Source organism: Rhincodon typus, chromosome 30 (genome assembly GCF_021869965.1).
Source record: "Rhincodon typus isolate 14 chromosome 30, sRhiTyp1.1, whole genome shotgun sequence".
Classification (NCBI taxonomy): Eukaryota; Metazoa; Chordata; class Chondrichthyes; order Orectolobiformes; family Rhincodontidae; genus Rhincodon; species Rhincodon typus.
The window spans coordinates 36,873,676-36,890,747 of NC_063361.1; the positions used below are offsets into that span (position 1 = coordinate 36,873,676).

The following is a 17,072-nucleotide window of genomic DNA, read 5'->3' on the forward strand; positions in this document are numbered from 1 at the left end:
CTGAGGGAGCGTCGCACTGTCGGAGGGTCAGTGCTGAGGGAGCGTCGCACTGTCGGAGGGTCAGTGCTGAGGGAGCGCCGCACTGTCCGAGGGTCAGTGCTGAGGGAGTGCCGCACTGTCCGAGGGTCAGTGCTGAGGGAGTGCCTCACTGTCGGAGGGTCAGTGCTGAGGGAGTGCCACACTGTCCGAGGGTCAGTGCTGAGGGAGTGCCGCACTGTTGGACAGTCAGTGCTGGGGGTGTGCCGCACTGTCCGAGGGTCAGTGCTGAGGGAGCGCCGCACTGTCGGAGGGTCAGTGCTGAGGGAGCGCCGCACTGTCCGAGGGTCAGTGCTGAGGGAGCGCCGCACTGTCCGAGGGTCAGTGCTGAGGGAGCACCGCACTGTTGGACAGTCAGTGCTGGGGGAGCGCCGCACTGTCCGAGGGTCATTCTTTTGGATGAGATATTAAAGTGAGACCCAGTATTGCCATCTCTGATGGTTGTTAATGTTCTTAGATATGATCTCCCACAAAAACAATAAATAGAACCTTCAGGTTCATGGGGAGCGTTTCTGTTAAATATCATGTAACAGATGGGGTAGCACGGTGGCTCAGTGGTTAGTACTACTGCCTCACTGTACCAGGGACCCGGGTTCAATTCCACCTTCAGGCATCTCTCTGTGTGGAGTTTGCACGTTCACCCTGTGTCTGTATGGGGTTGCTCTGGTTTCCTGCCACAGTCCAAAGATGTGCAGGCTAGGTAGATTGGCCATGCTAAATTGCCTGTAGTGTTCAGGCATGTGTAGTTTAGGGGGTCTGGGTGGGATACTCCAATGGTTGGTGTGGATTTGTTGGGCTGGAGGGCCTGTTTCCACATTGTAGGGGTTCTATGAACCCTCACCATCTGGTCATTTTCATATTGGTGTTGGTGGGATTTTACTGTGAGTGTAATCGCTGCTGGTTCTCTGTAGGGACTTTTTAACAAGTTGTTATGTGTAAAGTGCTTTGGAAGGTACTGAACCTGTGAAGGTGTTATATAAAGGCAAATGTTCTTTCCCTTAGCTCCCAGTCTCTGCTGAGTGATGATGGAGAGGCAGGACAGATTTATAGATCTACTGGAAGCACATATGGATCATCCGGATCATTTGTAAACCTGTCTAGCCCTTACACTGCCTCACCCGGCTCATACAAGAGCTCTCTCAGTGACCAACAGCTTCACCAGGCTCCTGGGCATCCTGTAAACTATCAGACTGTGCCACGCTCCCGGGGGAAAGGTGACCACACGAGTCAACAAGCAGCCTCTGGCAGCACCCTGGGTAAGCCAATAGTGCCCCAGATTAAAGAACACGCGAGTAGCTGCCCACCATCTGCTGCCAATTCCTGCACAGACATCCCCATCCTCTTGGTGAACGGGAGCACACAATACTTGGAGCAAAACGCTCACAAGGTGAAGAATGAAAGATACCAATCCAGCTCTGCAAGTACACCGAGTCTTCCCCTCAATACTTGTTCCAACCTTCGATTCGCAAAGGCTTCCAGTACCCCCTCCCTTAAAGGTAAGCCAATCACAGTTCCACCCATTTGTTGCCTCTTACTGGCCGCCACTTATTCAACATCCTCAAATTAATCGCTTCTGAAATCCTTGAGTGGCAATCTCCCCTCGTTCTAGATCCTATTCGGAATTCTGCTCCTCTGTCTGATCTCCTGTGGATCAACCACCCAATCCCTTCACCTTGCTACAACCCTTTTTATCCTCAAAAATCTCCTTAAAACTTCCCTCTTTTACATCCTCTGCATTACCTCCCCAACTTTGCCCTTCTTATTTCTTCACTTGAATTTATTCCTTTAAGGAAAGGATAAGCAGGGGCTGTGAGGGAAACATGTGAAACTCCAACAGGGTTAGACAGACTAGAGGCAGGGAGGAGGTTTGCCCTGGGTGGGGGGACTCTAGAAGCAGGGCACACCATCTCAGGATATGGGGTAGGATTGAGATGAGGAAAGATTTCTTTCTCAGAGGCTGGTGAACCTGTGGAATTCTCTACCGCAGAAGGCTTCGGAGGCAAATTCACTGAATATATTCATGAAAGAGATAGCTATATTTCTACCTTTTTAAAAGCATCGAGGGCTATAGAGAGAAAGCAGGAATATCAAATTGATGTAGAGGATCTGCCACGATGGGGTGGTGGGTCAGGCTCAAAGGGCTGAATGGTCTACTCCTCCTGCTCCTTGTTTTTATGTTAAGAAGCAATTTGGGCAGTTCTACCGTGTGACAATCTCTCTGAACACGTTCTCCATGCTGTTGGCGACTTTGCTGTCATTGCTGTTCAGGTGATCTGGCAATGAGCAAAATCCTCAGGCAACCACTTCCAAACCCACAACCACTTCCATTGAGAAAGACAAGGTCAGCAGATACATGGGAATGCCACCCCCTGCAAGTTCATCTCCAAGCCACTCACCATCCTGACTTGGAAATATATCGCCGTTCCTTCACTGTCAGTGGGTCACAATCCTGGAATTCCGTCCCTAAGGGCATTGTGGGTCTACCCTACAGCACATGGACTGCAGCAGCTCAAGAAGGCAGCTTACCACCATCTCAAAGGCAGCGAGGGACGGGCAATAAATGCTGGTCAGGCAGTGACGCCCACATCCCAGAAATGACCTTTTAAAAAGTTGAGGACAGTGATGGTGATAATATGAATGTTGCTTCCATTTGACTTGTTAACTATGTTGATGGAAACCTGTGTATTTTCTCAAATTTGTTTCTAACCTTGTCTTCTCAAATGTTCTTGTTAATTCTCTCCTCCAGATCTCCCGTGTGAGACACACCCTACAGTTAAATTTGTACAAGATACATCCAAATATTGGTACAAACCGAATATCAGCCGGGATCAAGGTAAGGTCATATTCACTGCAATTATTGTGACAATTAACCCAGATTCAATCCCATTCTGAACCACATCAGACACATGTTTAAATTCCCTAAACAGCTCAACATAATGTGGGATGCAGCTTCTGAGCTGTAGTTACTCTGCACTTTCATCATTGAGACTGCCAATTCCTGCAGTGCATCACTGCGGATGTGTACTGCCCAAACAGTACTATTCATAACTCCTCAGATACCAAAGCAGTCTGTGTCCATGCACATAAAAACCTGGACATCATTATCCTGCATTTTCCTGACTCCTGAAAGCCTAACCACCATCTACAAGGCACAAGTCAGGAGTGTGATGGAATACTGCCCACTTGCCTGGATGAGTGCAGCTCCAACAACACTCAAGAAACTCAACGCCATCCAGGACAAAGCAGCCCACTTGATTGGCACCACATCCATAAACATCCACTACCCTCACCATCAACGCTCAGTAGCAGAGCGGTGTGTAAAATCTACAAGATGCACTGCAGAAATTCGCCAAAAATCCTCAGTCAGCATCTTCCAAATCTACGACCACTTCCATCTAGAAGGACAGGGGTAGCAGTTACATGAGAACACCACCCCCTGCAATTTCCTCGCTGAGCCACTCACCATCCTGACTTGGAAATATATTCCTGTTCCTTCATTGTCGCTGGGTCACAATTCTGGAATCCCCTCCCTAAGGGCATTGTGGGTCAACCTACAGCAGATGGACTGCAGTGGTTCAAGAAGGCAGCTCACAACCACTTTCTCAAGGGGGCAATTAGGGACGGGCAATATATGCTGGCGAGCCAGAAATGCACACATCCCATGAATGAATAAAAACATGCCGTGATTCAGCACAGCTCCAGATTTCACCTGTAGATTTCTTTTCAGTAAATTCCGTCTCATTGGAGGAGTTACTGCAAGTTTCATCTCCCAGTCCCTGGAATGGTGCACAGTATGAGGGACAGTGGGCAGGCTAGGTTGTATTCACTGGGGTTTCAAAGGGCTTCAAGGCAAGTTGATTGAAACATAGAAAATCCAGATGGGTTTTGACCGGGTGGATGTGGAGACACTGTTTCATCTTGTTGGTGATTCTAGATTGAGGGGGCCACTGTTTAAAAATTAGGTGTCGCCCAGTTAAGACCAAGATTAGGAGAATTTATTTTCTCCCAGAGAATTGAGTCTTTGCCTTTGAGGAAGAGAATTCCAATGGGAGTTGAGTTTCTGAATGTTTTTAAGGTAGACATTTGACTTCTGTTAAGCAAAGAGGGGTGAAAGGTTTCTGTCCAATCAGACCAGCCATGATCTTACTGAATAGTGGAATAGATTCCAGGGCCTATCCTTGCCCCGAAGTCAGATCTTTGTGTCTGTGTTAATTTGTGATTGTTGCTAAGTGCAAAATGAAAGCAGATTATCAAATGTCTCCAGCTGGAAAATGTACTTGTACAGGGTGATGCCTTCCATAGTTGGATTGCCTTCCAGTATTTGTTACCTCAATATCCCAGCACTTATCAACCCAATCAGGAGACAACTAGTTAATAGGATGTAGGGAATCTTTACATCACAAATAGTGTCAACACTTCAAAAGTACTTCATTGGCTGCAAGGCATGGTGGCTTGGTGGTTAGCACTGCTGCCTCACAGTGCTGGGGACCTGGGTTCAATTCTAGCCTCAGGTGATCCTCTATGTGGAGTTTGCACATTCTGCATGGGTTTCCAAAGGTGGATTGGCTATCCTAAATTTCCCACAGGTGTTTGGGTTAGACAAGGGGAATGGGTCAGGGTGGGATGCTCTTCATAGGGGTGGTGTGGACTTGTTGGGCCGAATGGCCTGTTTCCACACTGTAGGGTTTCTATGATTATAGCAAGTTGCTGTATAAATGCAAGTCTTTTTTATTTTTTCATGGGATGAGAGCGTTGCTGGACAGGCATTTATTGCCCATCCCTAATTGCCCAGAGGGCAGTTCAGAGTCAACCACATTGCTGTGGTTCTGGAGGCACATGTAGGCCAGACCAGGTAAGGATGGTAGTTTCCTTCACTAAAGGACATTAGTGAACCAGATGGGTTTTCCAACAGTTGGGAGTTTGTTTAATTTTTTTTATTAACCTATTTTTCTAATCAACCTGTTCAGGGATGTTATTACATACCTCAGGAGCAGGTTGGACTTATACCTGGTCCAGCGGTAGCGACACTAGAGGGGGAAGTTTGCTCATTGTTTGTTGTTTGATTTGTTGCAGCTGTGGAAATGTTGAAAGACAAGGAGCCGGGTGCATTTGTTATTCGAGAAAGCTCCACGTATGTTGGTTCATTTGGATTGGCAATGAAAGTCTCTGCAGGAGATCTCAGAAACTCGGAGGAAAAGCCAGGTCTGTACTCTGTTAGATATCTGTACACAAATATACATCCTCTACTATTGTAGGGAACATTGAAATTATATACAGATTATAAAGCTATATTGCACATTGTAACAGTGAGGGTGTGTGTTATATATTGTGAGTAATACCGGTGGATTATGTAAATAATAGAATTGAATTGTATGTTATATGCCACAATGGGACAAGTTAGGTTTATGTTCTTGATTGGAATCTTGCTCATTCATAACAAAGCAACTCTTGTCCTCCAAGAGTAACTATCAGGAACATGTTACAAAACTCCTCTACTGTTTTAAGTTTAGGCTGCTTCAACAAGAGAGTTTCTAAAACGACAGAGTGACTTGGGAGGGTGGCAATAATGAGAAAGGGCAGTTTAGGTGTTTCTGTGATCTCCAAAATGAAGTGTCACAGTCTGCTGGAGAATAAACAGAGTGAGCTAGCTGCAGTCCCAGCTGAGATCTGACTTACTAACAGCAGGTATATCGGGGCGTACTGAGCTGATCGAGACCAAAGGATCCAAAGTGGGGTGTATGTGTCAAACACTTTGATCCAAAAGATGGCTGAGTGTAGAGCCAGAACCTGTAGTGTCCTGTTTTAATTGGGTTTGATGTTGGGTGTGAAAGTGAAGTTGTGTGGTGTATGAGCTGTGTGTGTGTCAGCGAGAAAGAGTTACCATATTCTGAGGTAGATTTCTGAGCTACACTGAATGCGGATGAGATTACCAGTCTTGGGGTTTTATGAAGCTATGTGCCACAGCTCACAGCTGTTCCTGTCACTGGAGGTCAATTTTAACAACAGGTTTGTGACCTTTAAGATTGTGTGAATTGTAATATGAGAGAGGTGGGCTGTGAGATGGTCACTACGATAGTGGCCTTGGAGTATGGTCAGTAATCTTAAAGAGAGGATTTACAGCCAGATTGAGGGAACACAGCCAGACAGACAGATAAACAGAGAAATATGCTGGCAGATACCAGAATGAGGATGAGATCTCCATTATTAGGTTATAAACGGAGTAAAATGATATCCCCAATTCCGCTCTAATTCTCTTGTTTCCCTTTTGTAAACAGATTTTCCCTCTGATTTGGTCCGACATTTTCTGATTGAATTCTCCCGAAAAGGAGTGTGTTTGAAAGGATGTCCCCAAGAGCCATATTTTGGTAAGAAACATCCCACAGTTTCACTGTTCTGTGTGAGTTTCACTGTTTTTCTTTTCCAAAAATATACTTTATTCATTAAAAAACTTTATATATTTACATATAGTCACAAATGCAGTTTGGTTCTGTACAGTAGCATATTAAGGAAACAAACAAACATTAGGGGTTTGACACCATCCAAAAACCAAAAACCTCTCTTACACATACAATACTATACTTAAGGTTCTTGCGAAGATTTGTAGTTCAGGGTGTGGGTGAGGTTGTTGATTTGCTCTCTGAGCTGACTGGTTTCCTTCATCAGAGGCCGCACTGATGATACTACCTAGCATGGTGACAAAACATCTGAACTGCAGCCAGCCAGCTCGGTGAGCAAGTCAACCACCTCACAAAACTATATTACCACAGAGCCTGGGCCTCAGTCTCTCAGCCCTGGAACCACAGTCTGTACACCTGCATGCCACCTCTAACCATTACACTGAAGGGTAACTGTCAGCAGACTATCGGCTTGTTGTGAGTTGGTCAGTCTTTTCTGCTTTAACAGTGATCTGTTTATCTAACAGGGAGCCTATCAGCACTTGTGTACCAACACTGCATCACCACCATGAGCTTACCCTGTAAACTACGCCTGCCAGACAAAGGTGAGACACCAAAACCTGCCGGGAAAAGTCACCAGACCAGGAGAGGGGTTTAAATGGCCAAGGTCAGGGGTAAAGGTCAGGGGTAAGGGTCAGAATGGGTTCCATGTCAGAGAGGGGGTTCAGATTCTTAGCCTGGATCAGGGTAGGGTCACACCCGGGGTTATAAGGTCAGTTTAGGAGTCAGATGAGGGGTTGGGGTCAGGTCAGAGGTCAAGAGGAGGTAGCGTCAGTGCTCAAATGCTAAGAGCTGGGTCAGAGCAGTTGGTGAAATGTGGATAACGTGCAGCGAGAGTGAAGTGTCTGGACAATCTGCTCAAACACTGGACCATGTGGGTCCCGTCTCACACCAGCAGCTGGGTACATGGACCACCCTCTGGGACTATTCATAAAGAAATCCATGGGGCACTGACAGACCTGGGTACCCAGCCACATTGAGCTCTTACTGAGGCTACACAGATTAAACCTGCCCCAGGCTGGAAGTAGAGCCTAAGGCTCAGTCCATGTGTGGGCACTGATTATACACCAGCCCCAAGGCCGGACCCTGAGTGGTCAGACCTGGTCTCCCATCCAGTGTTGGTGAGGTGGAGAGAGGGCAGGGGATGTTTGGCCTGGGTTCTGTGGGCGGTGTGGTGTGGGGGATGCTGTAGCTACACGATGGAGGAAAGAAACAGCCAGAAGGTAGGACGGGGAGAAAAGATCAGGACAGTGAGTGGTCTCTTTGCTCTGTCCTCCTTGAACACAGTGTTTGTTTCTCTTGCAGACTGTTTGAACGACAAGAGTGAAGGAGGTAGTCCAGACTCAACTGACAACTCTACGTCTCCCCCGAGAAAGCAGAGTGCAGGTCAGTGCCCCCTGGCAGGGTATCAGTGAGGAGATTGGGTACAGAGTGACCCCACACCCCCCTCACTATCTGGGTCAATATCAGAGTAACAGACAGAGTCAGTCTCAGAGATGCAATGAGGGTACCTTGTGAATAATCAGGAAGAATTAAAATATGTGATTTAGATCAAATCAGCTCCTTGTTAGAAACAGATGGGATTTAACATGGGAAAAGGAATGTGACTACTGTCCAAGGTAATGGTTCTGAAAGGGTTAATGTTGAAGTTGCCTTAGCTCCACCCAATCATGTGAGGGCCCAGTGTTTATACTGGCCTTTGTAGAGAACTGAGGGATTCTGTCTGGCTCCAGAGAGTCCTTAAGGTTCCACATGGTAGACTAATGAGAACCCTAGGGGTTCAGGTACATAATTCTTTGAAATTTGCATCATGGGTAGACAGGGTGGGTAAGAAGGTGTTTAGCATGCTTGCCTTCATTGCTCAGATCTTTAAGTATAAGAGTTGGGACGTCACGTTGAGTTTGTACAGGACATTGGTGAGGCCTCTTCTGGAGCACTGTATACAGTTTTGGTTGCCCTACTACAGGAAGGATATTATTAAACTGGAGAGTGTTGAGAAAAGATTTACCAGGATGTTGCTGGGAATGGAGGGTTTGAATTATGAAAAGAGGCTGGATAGGCTGGAACTTTATTCCCCGGAGTGTAGAAGGTTGAGGGGTGATCTTATAGAATTCAATAAAGTCATGAGGGTCTCAGATAAGGTAGATAGCAAAGGCCTTTTCCCTAAGGTGGGAGAGTTCAAAACCTGGGGGCATATTTTTAAGGTGAGAGGGGAAAGATTTAAAAAGGACACGAGGGACAATTTTTTGCAGAGTGTGATTAGTGTGTGGGATGAACTTCCAGAGGAAGTGGTGGATTCAGGTACAGTTAAACATTTAAATGACATTTGTATAAGTACATGAATAGGAAAGGTTTGGAGGGATATGGGCCAAAAGCAGGTAGGTGGGGCTAGTTTAGTTTGGGAACATGATTGCATGTGGACTGGTTGGACCGAAGGGTCTGTTTCCATGTCGTATGACTCTATAACTCTATGAATGTCAACTACTTACTGCTGTCATTGCAATAAACCATCTTTTACCTGAGACCAATGCTTCTCCTGTTCAGACACAGCCATGGTCTATCATCTACTGACAGGTCCTAGAGGCCATACAGAATAAGATGGCAGCGAACAACATCAAATAACCTTTTACGACTCTCAATCTCAAAACTGAGTTCCACAACTTCACAGCTTTCCCGCAATTATCCGATTTCCTTACACTTCCCCCACCATCCCTCAGGTGGGTCTTGTTAGCTTTGCTCTCAGGAGAATTGACACGTTTTGTCCTCTTCACAATTCCATTCATTTTACATCCCGACCTCCCCTTTTACCTCCATTTGTCTTTTTTTCTGGGCACCATCACAGTCCTCTCCTCCTCCTCCTCCCCACACACCCCCCCCCCGCCCCCATCAACGGCATCAGAATCACCATTTTCCAGCCCCTTTTACATCTGAAGAAGGGTCATACCGGACCTGAAATGTTAACTCTCTGTTTCTCTCTCCACAGCTGCTGCCAAACCTGCTGAGTTTCTCCAGCACTTTCTGTTTCTGTTTCAGATTTTCAGCATCTGCAGTATTTTACTTTTATTTAACAGCCCCCTTATTTAGGACCACAGACTACAGAGATGGTAGATACCAGGGGGTGCCAGCAATGGGTATTGGGCCAACTAAAGTGTTGCCAATGATGGTGTGTTTTGAAGATCCTGAAGTTCTTAAACTTTATAAAATATTCAGGAAGCCATTAGCAGCTTTTTTTTTGATATTTTTTGATTTTGATTTTATTGTCACGTGTACCGAAATACAGTGAAAAGCTTTGCTTACGAGTGGTACGGGCAGATCGCAGCAAGCAAAGGACTTACAGATCAAAAAGACTTTGAGACATATGGGTTACATTGCAGATCACATTATTTGAGGCTAGAGTCCACTCAATAGTCTGATAACAGCCAGAAAGAAGCTGTTCCTGGACCTGCTGGTGTGTGTGTTCAAGCTTCTGTACCTTCTGCCTGATGGAAGCCTCTGATAACACAATGTGATAGATCTCATAGAAGTGATGAAAGCTTTCCTGAGATGCCACTCCTAATTAATCAATTCATTACAATGCTACAGAGAATCATTGCTGTGCGATCCCCCCTATTCCACATTAACATTAACCCAGATAACAGCCCTAGGCTGTTTACTGAGCACAGTGAACCTGTTGTGTCCAAACACAGTCACAACTCTCCAAAGGAAGAGCTCATGAGTCATTCCCTGGAAAATAGCATCATCCTTAAATTGTTGCTTCCGTGTCTTTGAGACGGGACTTTAAACCGAGGCTCCACCTTCTCCCTCAGACAAGGCAAACAAAAAAACTCTGAAGCCATTATTTTGAAAAGGAGTTCATCCCAGAGTTCCGGGGCAAATATTTATCCATCAAACCACATCACTGGGGTAGATTAAGTGGACTTTATCCCATTGTGGGAGCTTGCTGTGCATCAGTTGGCAGCCGTGTTTCCCACATTACTACAATGGCTACCCATTGGCTGTGAGGTATGTGGGGAGTATCTGTGAGTGTAAAAGGCACTGTGGAAACAGTGTGACTGTGTTTTATTTGGAAGGTGCCTCTGAGTCGGGTGTTGACGAGATGTTTGTTCCTTTCCCAGCATATTGTGTTCTGTACCTGAGCTCAGTAAACATGGAATCTCTGACAGGGCCACAGGCTGTACTCAAGGCAACTTCCTTAACCCTAGAAAAGGAGCCACGTCCTCAACCCACCGTCGTCCAGTTCAAAGTGACCGATCAAGGCATCACCTTGACTGACAGCAAGAGGAAGTGAGTAGCTCCAGCAACGATGGGCAGGGTGGCCATCCAGGCTTGGTGGTGCTGCCTCCTCCTACACATAGAAACGTTTCCTGCAGTTTTTAACTTGGGTGGGCAGAGTGAGTGTGAGGGGGAGGGGGAGGAAGAGAGACCAGGTACATGCAGAGCGAGGGGAGGGAGGGGTGGAAGGTGGGGAGGGGTGGGGTGTAAGGGACAGGGTGGGGAATTGGGGGACGGGGGTTCAGTTGGGTGTGGAGTGATTGTGGTGGGGGGGGTGCGGAGTGAGGAAGAGGGTTGGGGCGTGGAGATGTGGGGGAGGGTGTGCAGAGTGAGGGAATTAGGGTGGGGTGAGTGGGGGTGAGGAGTGGGGGAAGGGTTGGGGAGGGAGTGGGGAGAGGGGGGGTGAGGAGTGGGGGGAGGGTTGGGGAGGGGGGGCGGGGGGGGGGGGGGGGGGGGGGGTGGTGTGATTCCATGAGGGGGATCTCTGAGACAATCCTGGGCAAGGGGAGACCTGAGGGTCCACATATGAGGGAGGGAGACAGGGAGGGGGAGAGGGGTGTATTCCTGCTCCTTGAAGCACCAGAAGGATCCTGGGCAGCACTGTCCTGTTCTGCTTCCACCTGAAACCAAACCATTTCACATGTTTCCTGAAAACAAGCTGTAAAAGTCATAGCTAGGGAGGGGGCAGTGTGTGACTGTGGAGATAAAGACAATGCTGCCGTTTTTTTAATCATTTCCCATTGCTCTCAAGCCCCTTCCTCCAAGTGTCCCAGGTTAAATTGTGGAATCTCAATCCCCACTGAACCAAGGATTCACTGTAATTCAGAGGAACATGGGCTTTTCTGTAACTGAGATGTTGGAACACTGCAGTGACACACCCAGGGGAGGGTCCAGGCGCTATGTGGGCTCGAAGCCACTTTTGGGTTCAGAGGTCAACACCAGGGCAACTTGTGAAAATTCTCCAATTGTCATAAAATCTGACTGTGTTTTTTAATATTTTCTAATCAACGTATTCCAATATTATTACACACCTCTAGAACCTCCTGTTTCCTGTGGTCTATGTGTAACTCCCGTCCAGTGCTACCTGGTGACTTGTTAGCAGACTCTTCTCCAGCTCCTGTTCGATGTTCTCCCCTCCCCAAGTCTCAGAGTAATGGCGGGGGTGGGGATCAATCACTGCAGGGAGCAGCCACAGGATGTGGGTGAAATTGAGGGTTTTGTGGGGGTTAGCTGGCATTGCAGGGACAGGCTTGGGATCTGTGAACAGTGAGCTCCAGTTGTGAAAGATTCATCCAAACCCTGTCCCCAGGGTCTTCGACCTTGTTTCTCACAGGAGCAGATTTTAAAGGGTTAATCTGCAAAGGGCTGGTTACTCTGACTGTTTGACCTTGAGCTGTTGAGGTAATGGGTTTGTGTCTGAGGTGATTTGAAGCCGCATTTTGATCTTTTCTGCCTTTCTCTTTTGAAGACTTTTTTTCAGACGACACTATCCTGCCAGCTCTGTCAATCACTGCGGTTTGGATCCACTGCAGAGGAAGTAAGTGTGTGTTAGTCTGGGTACAGTGTGCAATGCAACTGCAAAGTGAGCATTTGGCTTGTCATTCCCCCCAACCTCCCCACGCCCCTACATCGCAGCGTGACACTGAGCCTCACCCCAGGGTGGGGAGTGAGCAGAGCTGGAGGTTTAAAGCACAGCTCACTGATTTGGCTGAGCTGGTAAGTGCTGACATGAGAAGTCTGTTCCAAAGGCAGAGAGGCAGGTTTGGACGTGGAGCTGAGGTCACCACACAGAGTTCCACCCTGTTATTGGGTGTTCCATATAGAAATCCCACACTCTTCACTCTGATAAACACAGGAACTGCCTTCTGATTCAAAACATTTCAAGTTAGGAGAAATGATTAATTCCTTTTTGAAAAGCAGAATTATATCCTCAATATTCAGTTATTCTATCCCAACAAGCTCACAGGAAACAGTGATTAACAAGTAGCTAATCTGTGCTACTTCATTGATATATCATTCAATCCAGGGGAATGGAGTACATCGTTCATTACTGAAAGGAAGACTTGCATTTGTGTAGCACCTTTCACCATTGCAGAATGTCTCCGAGTGCTTTCCAATCAATCCAAGACTTCCTGAAATGCAGTCGCTACCATTATGTACCAGGCAGTTTGACCACAGCAAGATCCCACAAAGTGCAGGTTGGGATAAACATTGCACTTAGGGCATGGTGGGGATCACCTGTCTCTTCTTCATCTGCCAGGTTTGGATGGTTTGGGCTATCAGGAGAGGCCCAATAGGCTGAGGCTACTATCCCTGGAGTGTCGGAGGCTGAGGGGTGACCTTACAGAGGTTTATAAAATCAGGAGGGGCATGGATAGGGTAAATAGACAAGGTCTTTTCCCAACGTAGTAGAGTCCAAAGCTAGAGGGCATAGGTTTAAAGTGAGAGGGGAAAGCTTTAAAAATGACCTAAGGGGCAATTTTTCACACAGAGGGTGGTGCATGTATGGAATGAGCTGCCAGAGGAAGTGGTGGAGGCCAGTACAATTACAGTATTTAAAAGGCATCTGGATGGATATATGAATAAGAAGGGTTTAGAGGGATATGGGCCAAACTCTGGCAAATGGGACTAGATTAATTTAGGAATATCTGGTTAGCATTGAAGAGTTGGACCGAAGGATGGGTTTTCCTGCTGTACAGCTCCATGACTCTATTTGGTCCCAAGGGGGGACGGGGCACTGGTTGAACATTGCCTTGGGAAGATGATGCCTCTGACAGTGCTGCACTCTCCCAGTGGTTTCAAACCCCACCTCTAACATGAACACCTGGCCATCACTGTGATCCCACAGATTAGTTACTTCCCCAGAATTGATTGACAGTTGTGGAAAATGTTTTGTCATCATCACTATCTCCAGCAGTGAGGTCAGTCTCTCCTAAAATGCACAGGAAGCTCTGAAATGTCCAGATTTCAAAAGATCAGGATCCTGATCCAGTGAGAGCTTATTCACCAATCACAGTGATCAATGATTCTTCAACAGGAACCCCCCCCTCCCTGGGTGATGGAGAGATACGGGAAGTGGAGATTCACCCCTAACCTCTACTCCTCCTGAGCACAGTCTCATCAACAGTGTTCCCATCAGGAGACTGGACTGTTGCTTGAGCCATCCCTTACTGAGATAATGTTTGCAGAGATTGGTTTTAATGTTTTGAGTGACAGCTTGGTGAAGCTGATGTGTGGTACACTGCTTGAGGCTCTAGTCCTGATCGGTTAATCCTGCATTGTTAACCAGTCCAACCTCAGGCCAAACAGTGAGACTGTATCAAATCAGCTGACTCAACATAATGGGGAAATTGGCAGTTCCAGAGGTAAAGTCCTATGTGTCTTCAATGGTCTTTGACCTGCTCCTTCCCGTGGAGCTATTAACGACATTAACCTCCTGTGTCTCCTCACTGGGGTGGGTGGGGCTGGGTGTTGATCACCGACATCAGAAGTGAGATTTTCTGCATCATTGTTCCTTAATCAATCCTATTGAATGTAGACTGACTGAGTGTTCAGTGCTTTGCTCTTGTGAGATCTTGCTGTGCACTTGTCTATACAGCAACAGTTAAAGTAACTGCAGGTGAAACAGTTAAAACGGTAACAGGGTTAATGACTGAATGGAGAATCTGGAAGACATTTACATTTTCCCATTGTTTGGTGTTTTCCAGATGGCGTAAGGATAATGAACCTTCCAGGTAAGAGTTTGCTTATTCAATGGTCACAGATAATTGGGCACATTGGTGGGAGGATGGTTTTTGATTTGAAGCTAACCTCTCTCTGGGAGATGGGTGTGGGTCAGCTCAGTCCAGATCGAGACTCTGTTGAGTTTGCTGGAGTGGAGAAGCTCTGGTTTAGGGGCCCAGTTTCAGGCGAATTGTGCCTTGGTCTGGGAGATAGTATGACCCATTCCACAAATCAAACAAGTCAATTGGGTAACTGATTGACTCAAACAGGGATCATCGTTCCAATTGGACAGAGCAATGTTGATCACTTTTAGCTGGGGCCAAGGGGCAGCTGCCCAAACTTTTGAGGAGATGCTGACCTCCTCTCCAAGACCGTCCCTGGGTTACCTGGGAAACTGACACTGTTTCTGATTCCCCATGGCACGTGGCAAAATTGAGGATGGGCAGGGAAAAAGGCAGTGAAGTGTTTAATGATTATATAGGGTGTGGGGCAGCCTCTCTGGGCTAAATAGCCTATTCCATCAGCCACATGGGGACATACAAAGGACATTCCCAAGCAACATGAACTACAGGCCGTTCAACGTAAACGCTCTGCTTTCCTTGTCTAGCCTCAATCAATCATGGAATCATAGAATCCCTTCAGTGTGGAGCAGGCTAATTGGCCCATTCATTCTACACTGACCCTGCAAACAGCATCGCACCCAGACCCACTCTCCCTGCCCTATCCCTGTAACCCTGTATTCCCCATGGCTAACCCACCCAGCATGCACATCCATAGACACTATGGGGTAATTTAGCATGTCGGTCTACTTAACCTGTACATCTTTGGACTGTGGGAGGGAACTGGAAGACCCAGAGGAAACCCACGCAGACCCAGGGAGAATGTCTTTGTGCAATTTGCAGTCACCTCAGGGTGGAATTGAACCAGGACTCTGGCGCTGTGAGACAGTACTGCTAACCACTGAGCCACCATGCTACCCTAAACTCAATTCCCCTTCATGTTTGTACAGGTTTAATGTCAGTGGAATAAAGAAATCCTGCCTCATGATCTATGCGCCGTCTGCCTGCTTAAATCTCATGTTACACCTTGTTGCACATTTTGACCGGAGGACAATCACTGTTGGGGTCAGGGGACACACTCATTTGGAGCAAAGGCCTGTCCAATTAATTCTAACACCCAATCATGACCTCCCTGCACCCCACCTCCAGCACCTATTCCCTTGGAAATTAGGATTGGACTCTGTTTTCACAGAGTGACTGAGTGTGGGAGGTTAAAGGTTTAAATTAGTTGTAGAGTTTGAAGTTTCTGTCAGGGAGTAAATGGTTAATAACAGGGAACTGTAAGAAAACAGAGTGGAAATCAAACCCCCAGACATGATCCAGCTCCTGGGAAGTGTGTAACTGTTAGATTTCATTACATTTCTGTGATTTTTTTTCTTTTAGTAGAATACAGACTGTTCCAGAACCAGAAATAATGTGCAGTGTTTCTTTAAAGATGGCTTTGAGGTAATTTTTATTTTGAATCCATGATGTTCCTCAGATTTGTTTTTCTGTTTTATTTTCAGGCTTTTTGCTTTTGTGGCGAAGAAACAAGGTGACTCATCAGAAAATGTCTGTCACCTATTTGCAGAGTTTGAGCAGGAGCATTCTGCTCACTTCGTCATTAACCTTGTGTCTAAAGTTGTCCTGGAACCGTACAGAATGTGATCGAGAAACCGTGGAGAGTTCCAAAACTCAAGCTTGCAGAGTTCATGCTGGGACCCTGCTCATGGTGGTCAGTGTGTGTCACTCAGAGCTGGAGCCTGATGCACTGCAGTGAAATCCCACTGGCTGGTTAACTGGGCACTTCCACAATGCCACCTGTTGTATCTTGTTTCACAGCTACAGCTAAACACTGAGAGATTTGTCAGTAACCCTCCATGAACACGAGGCTGTGATGGAATGATATCCTATTGCTGTTCTGTCAGTGCGTGGAATGTGTGCAGCTTTTTACAAAAGCCATATTTATATAAAATCACAATCCTACTGCAGCATCTGTTCCCTGCCTTGTAGCATTGTCGAATGTAACATATTTCTCATGAAAACTGTTCCACACCCAACGGCATTATCACATCACCATAATGTTAGTAATATCAACAACTCATCACCTCTCCATCTCATTTATTATTGGTTGACCTGCTGTGTCGATTAATCACCAAAACTCTCCTCCCATTCCTCTAGCTTCAAACTCTCTCTGTTACCAAACCACCCACCTCATTCAGAGAATTCATTCTTTAGTTTGCCTTCACTCCCTCCAACAGACATCAAAACCTCCATTTGCTCTTCCTTTTAGTTCTATGGATTTGGATGTGGCTGGGCCCAGCATTTATTGCCCATCCCTAGTTGCCCCCTTGAGAAGGTGCGGGTGAGCAGCCTTCCTGAACCGCTGCAGTCCATGTGCTGGAGGTAGACCCACATGCCCCTTAGGGAAGGAATTCCAGGATTTTGACCCAGTGACAGTGAAGGAGCAGCGATACATTTCCAGGTCAGGATGGTGAGTGGTTTGGAGAGGAACTCACAGGGGGAGGTGTTCCCATGTACCTGCTGC

General features: G+C 46.7%; 1 protein-coding gene across 1 annotated transcript in view; it reads left to right on the plus strand.

Annotated features, from left to right (window-relative positions):
- Positions 1–16,515, plus strand: part of LOC109921338 (tensin-4-like) — a 33,217-nt gene extending 16,702 nt beyond the window's left edge. The window contains exons 6-15 of the mRNA XM_020521362.2: positions 1,039–1,532; positions 2,783–2,869; positions 5,110–5,238; positions 6,312–6,401; positions 6,959–7,036; positions 7,797–7,877; positions 10,607–10,775; positions 12,232–12,300; positions 14,471–14,497; positions 16,051–16,515. Coding sequence (XP_020376951.2) covers positions 1,039–1,532; positions 2,783–2,869; positions 5,110–5,238; positions 6,312–6,401; positions 6,959–7,036; positions 7,797–7,877; positions 10,607–10,775; positions 12,232–12,300; positions 14,471–14,497; positions 16,051–16,192 — 1,366 coding nt within the window. The 3' untranslated portion in view covers positions 16,193–16,515. The remainder of the gene's footprint in view (positions 1–1,038; positions 1,533–2,782; positions 2,870–5,109; positions 5,239–6,311; positions 6,402–6,958; positions 7,037–7,796; positions 7,878–10,606; positions 10,776–12,231; positions 12,301–14,470; positions 14,498–16,050) is intronic.
- The last annotated feature ends 557 nt before the right edge of the window (positions 16,516–17,072 follow it).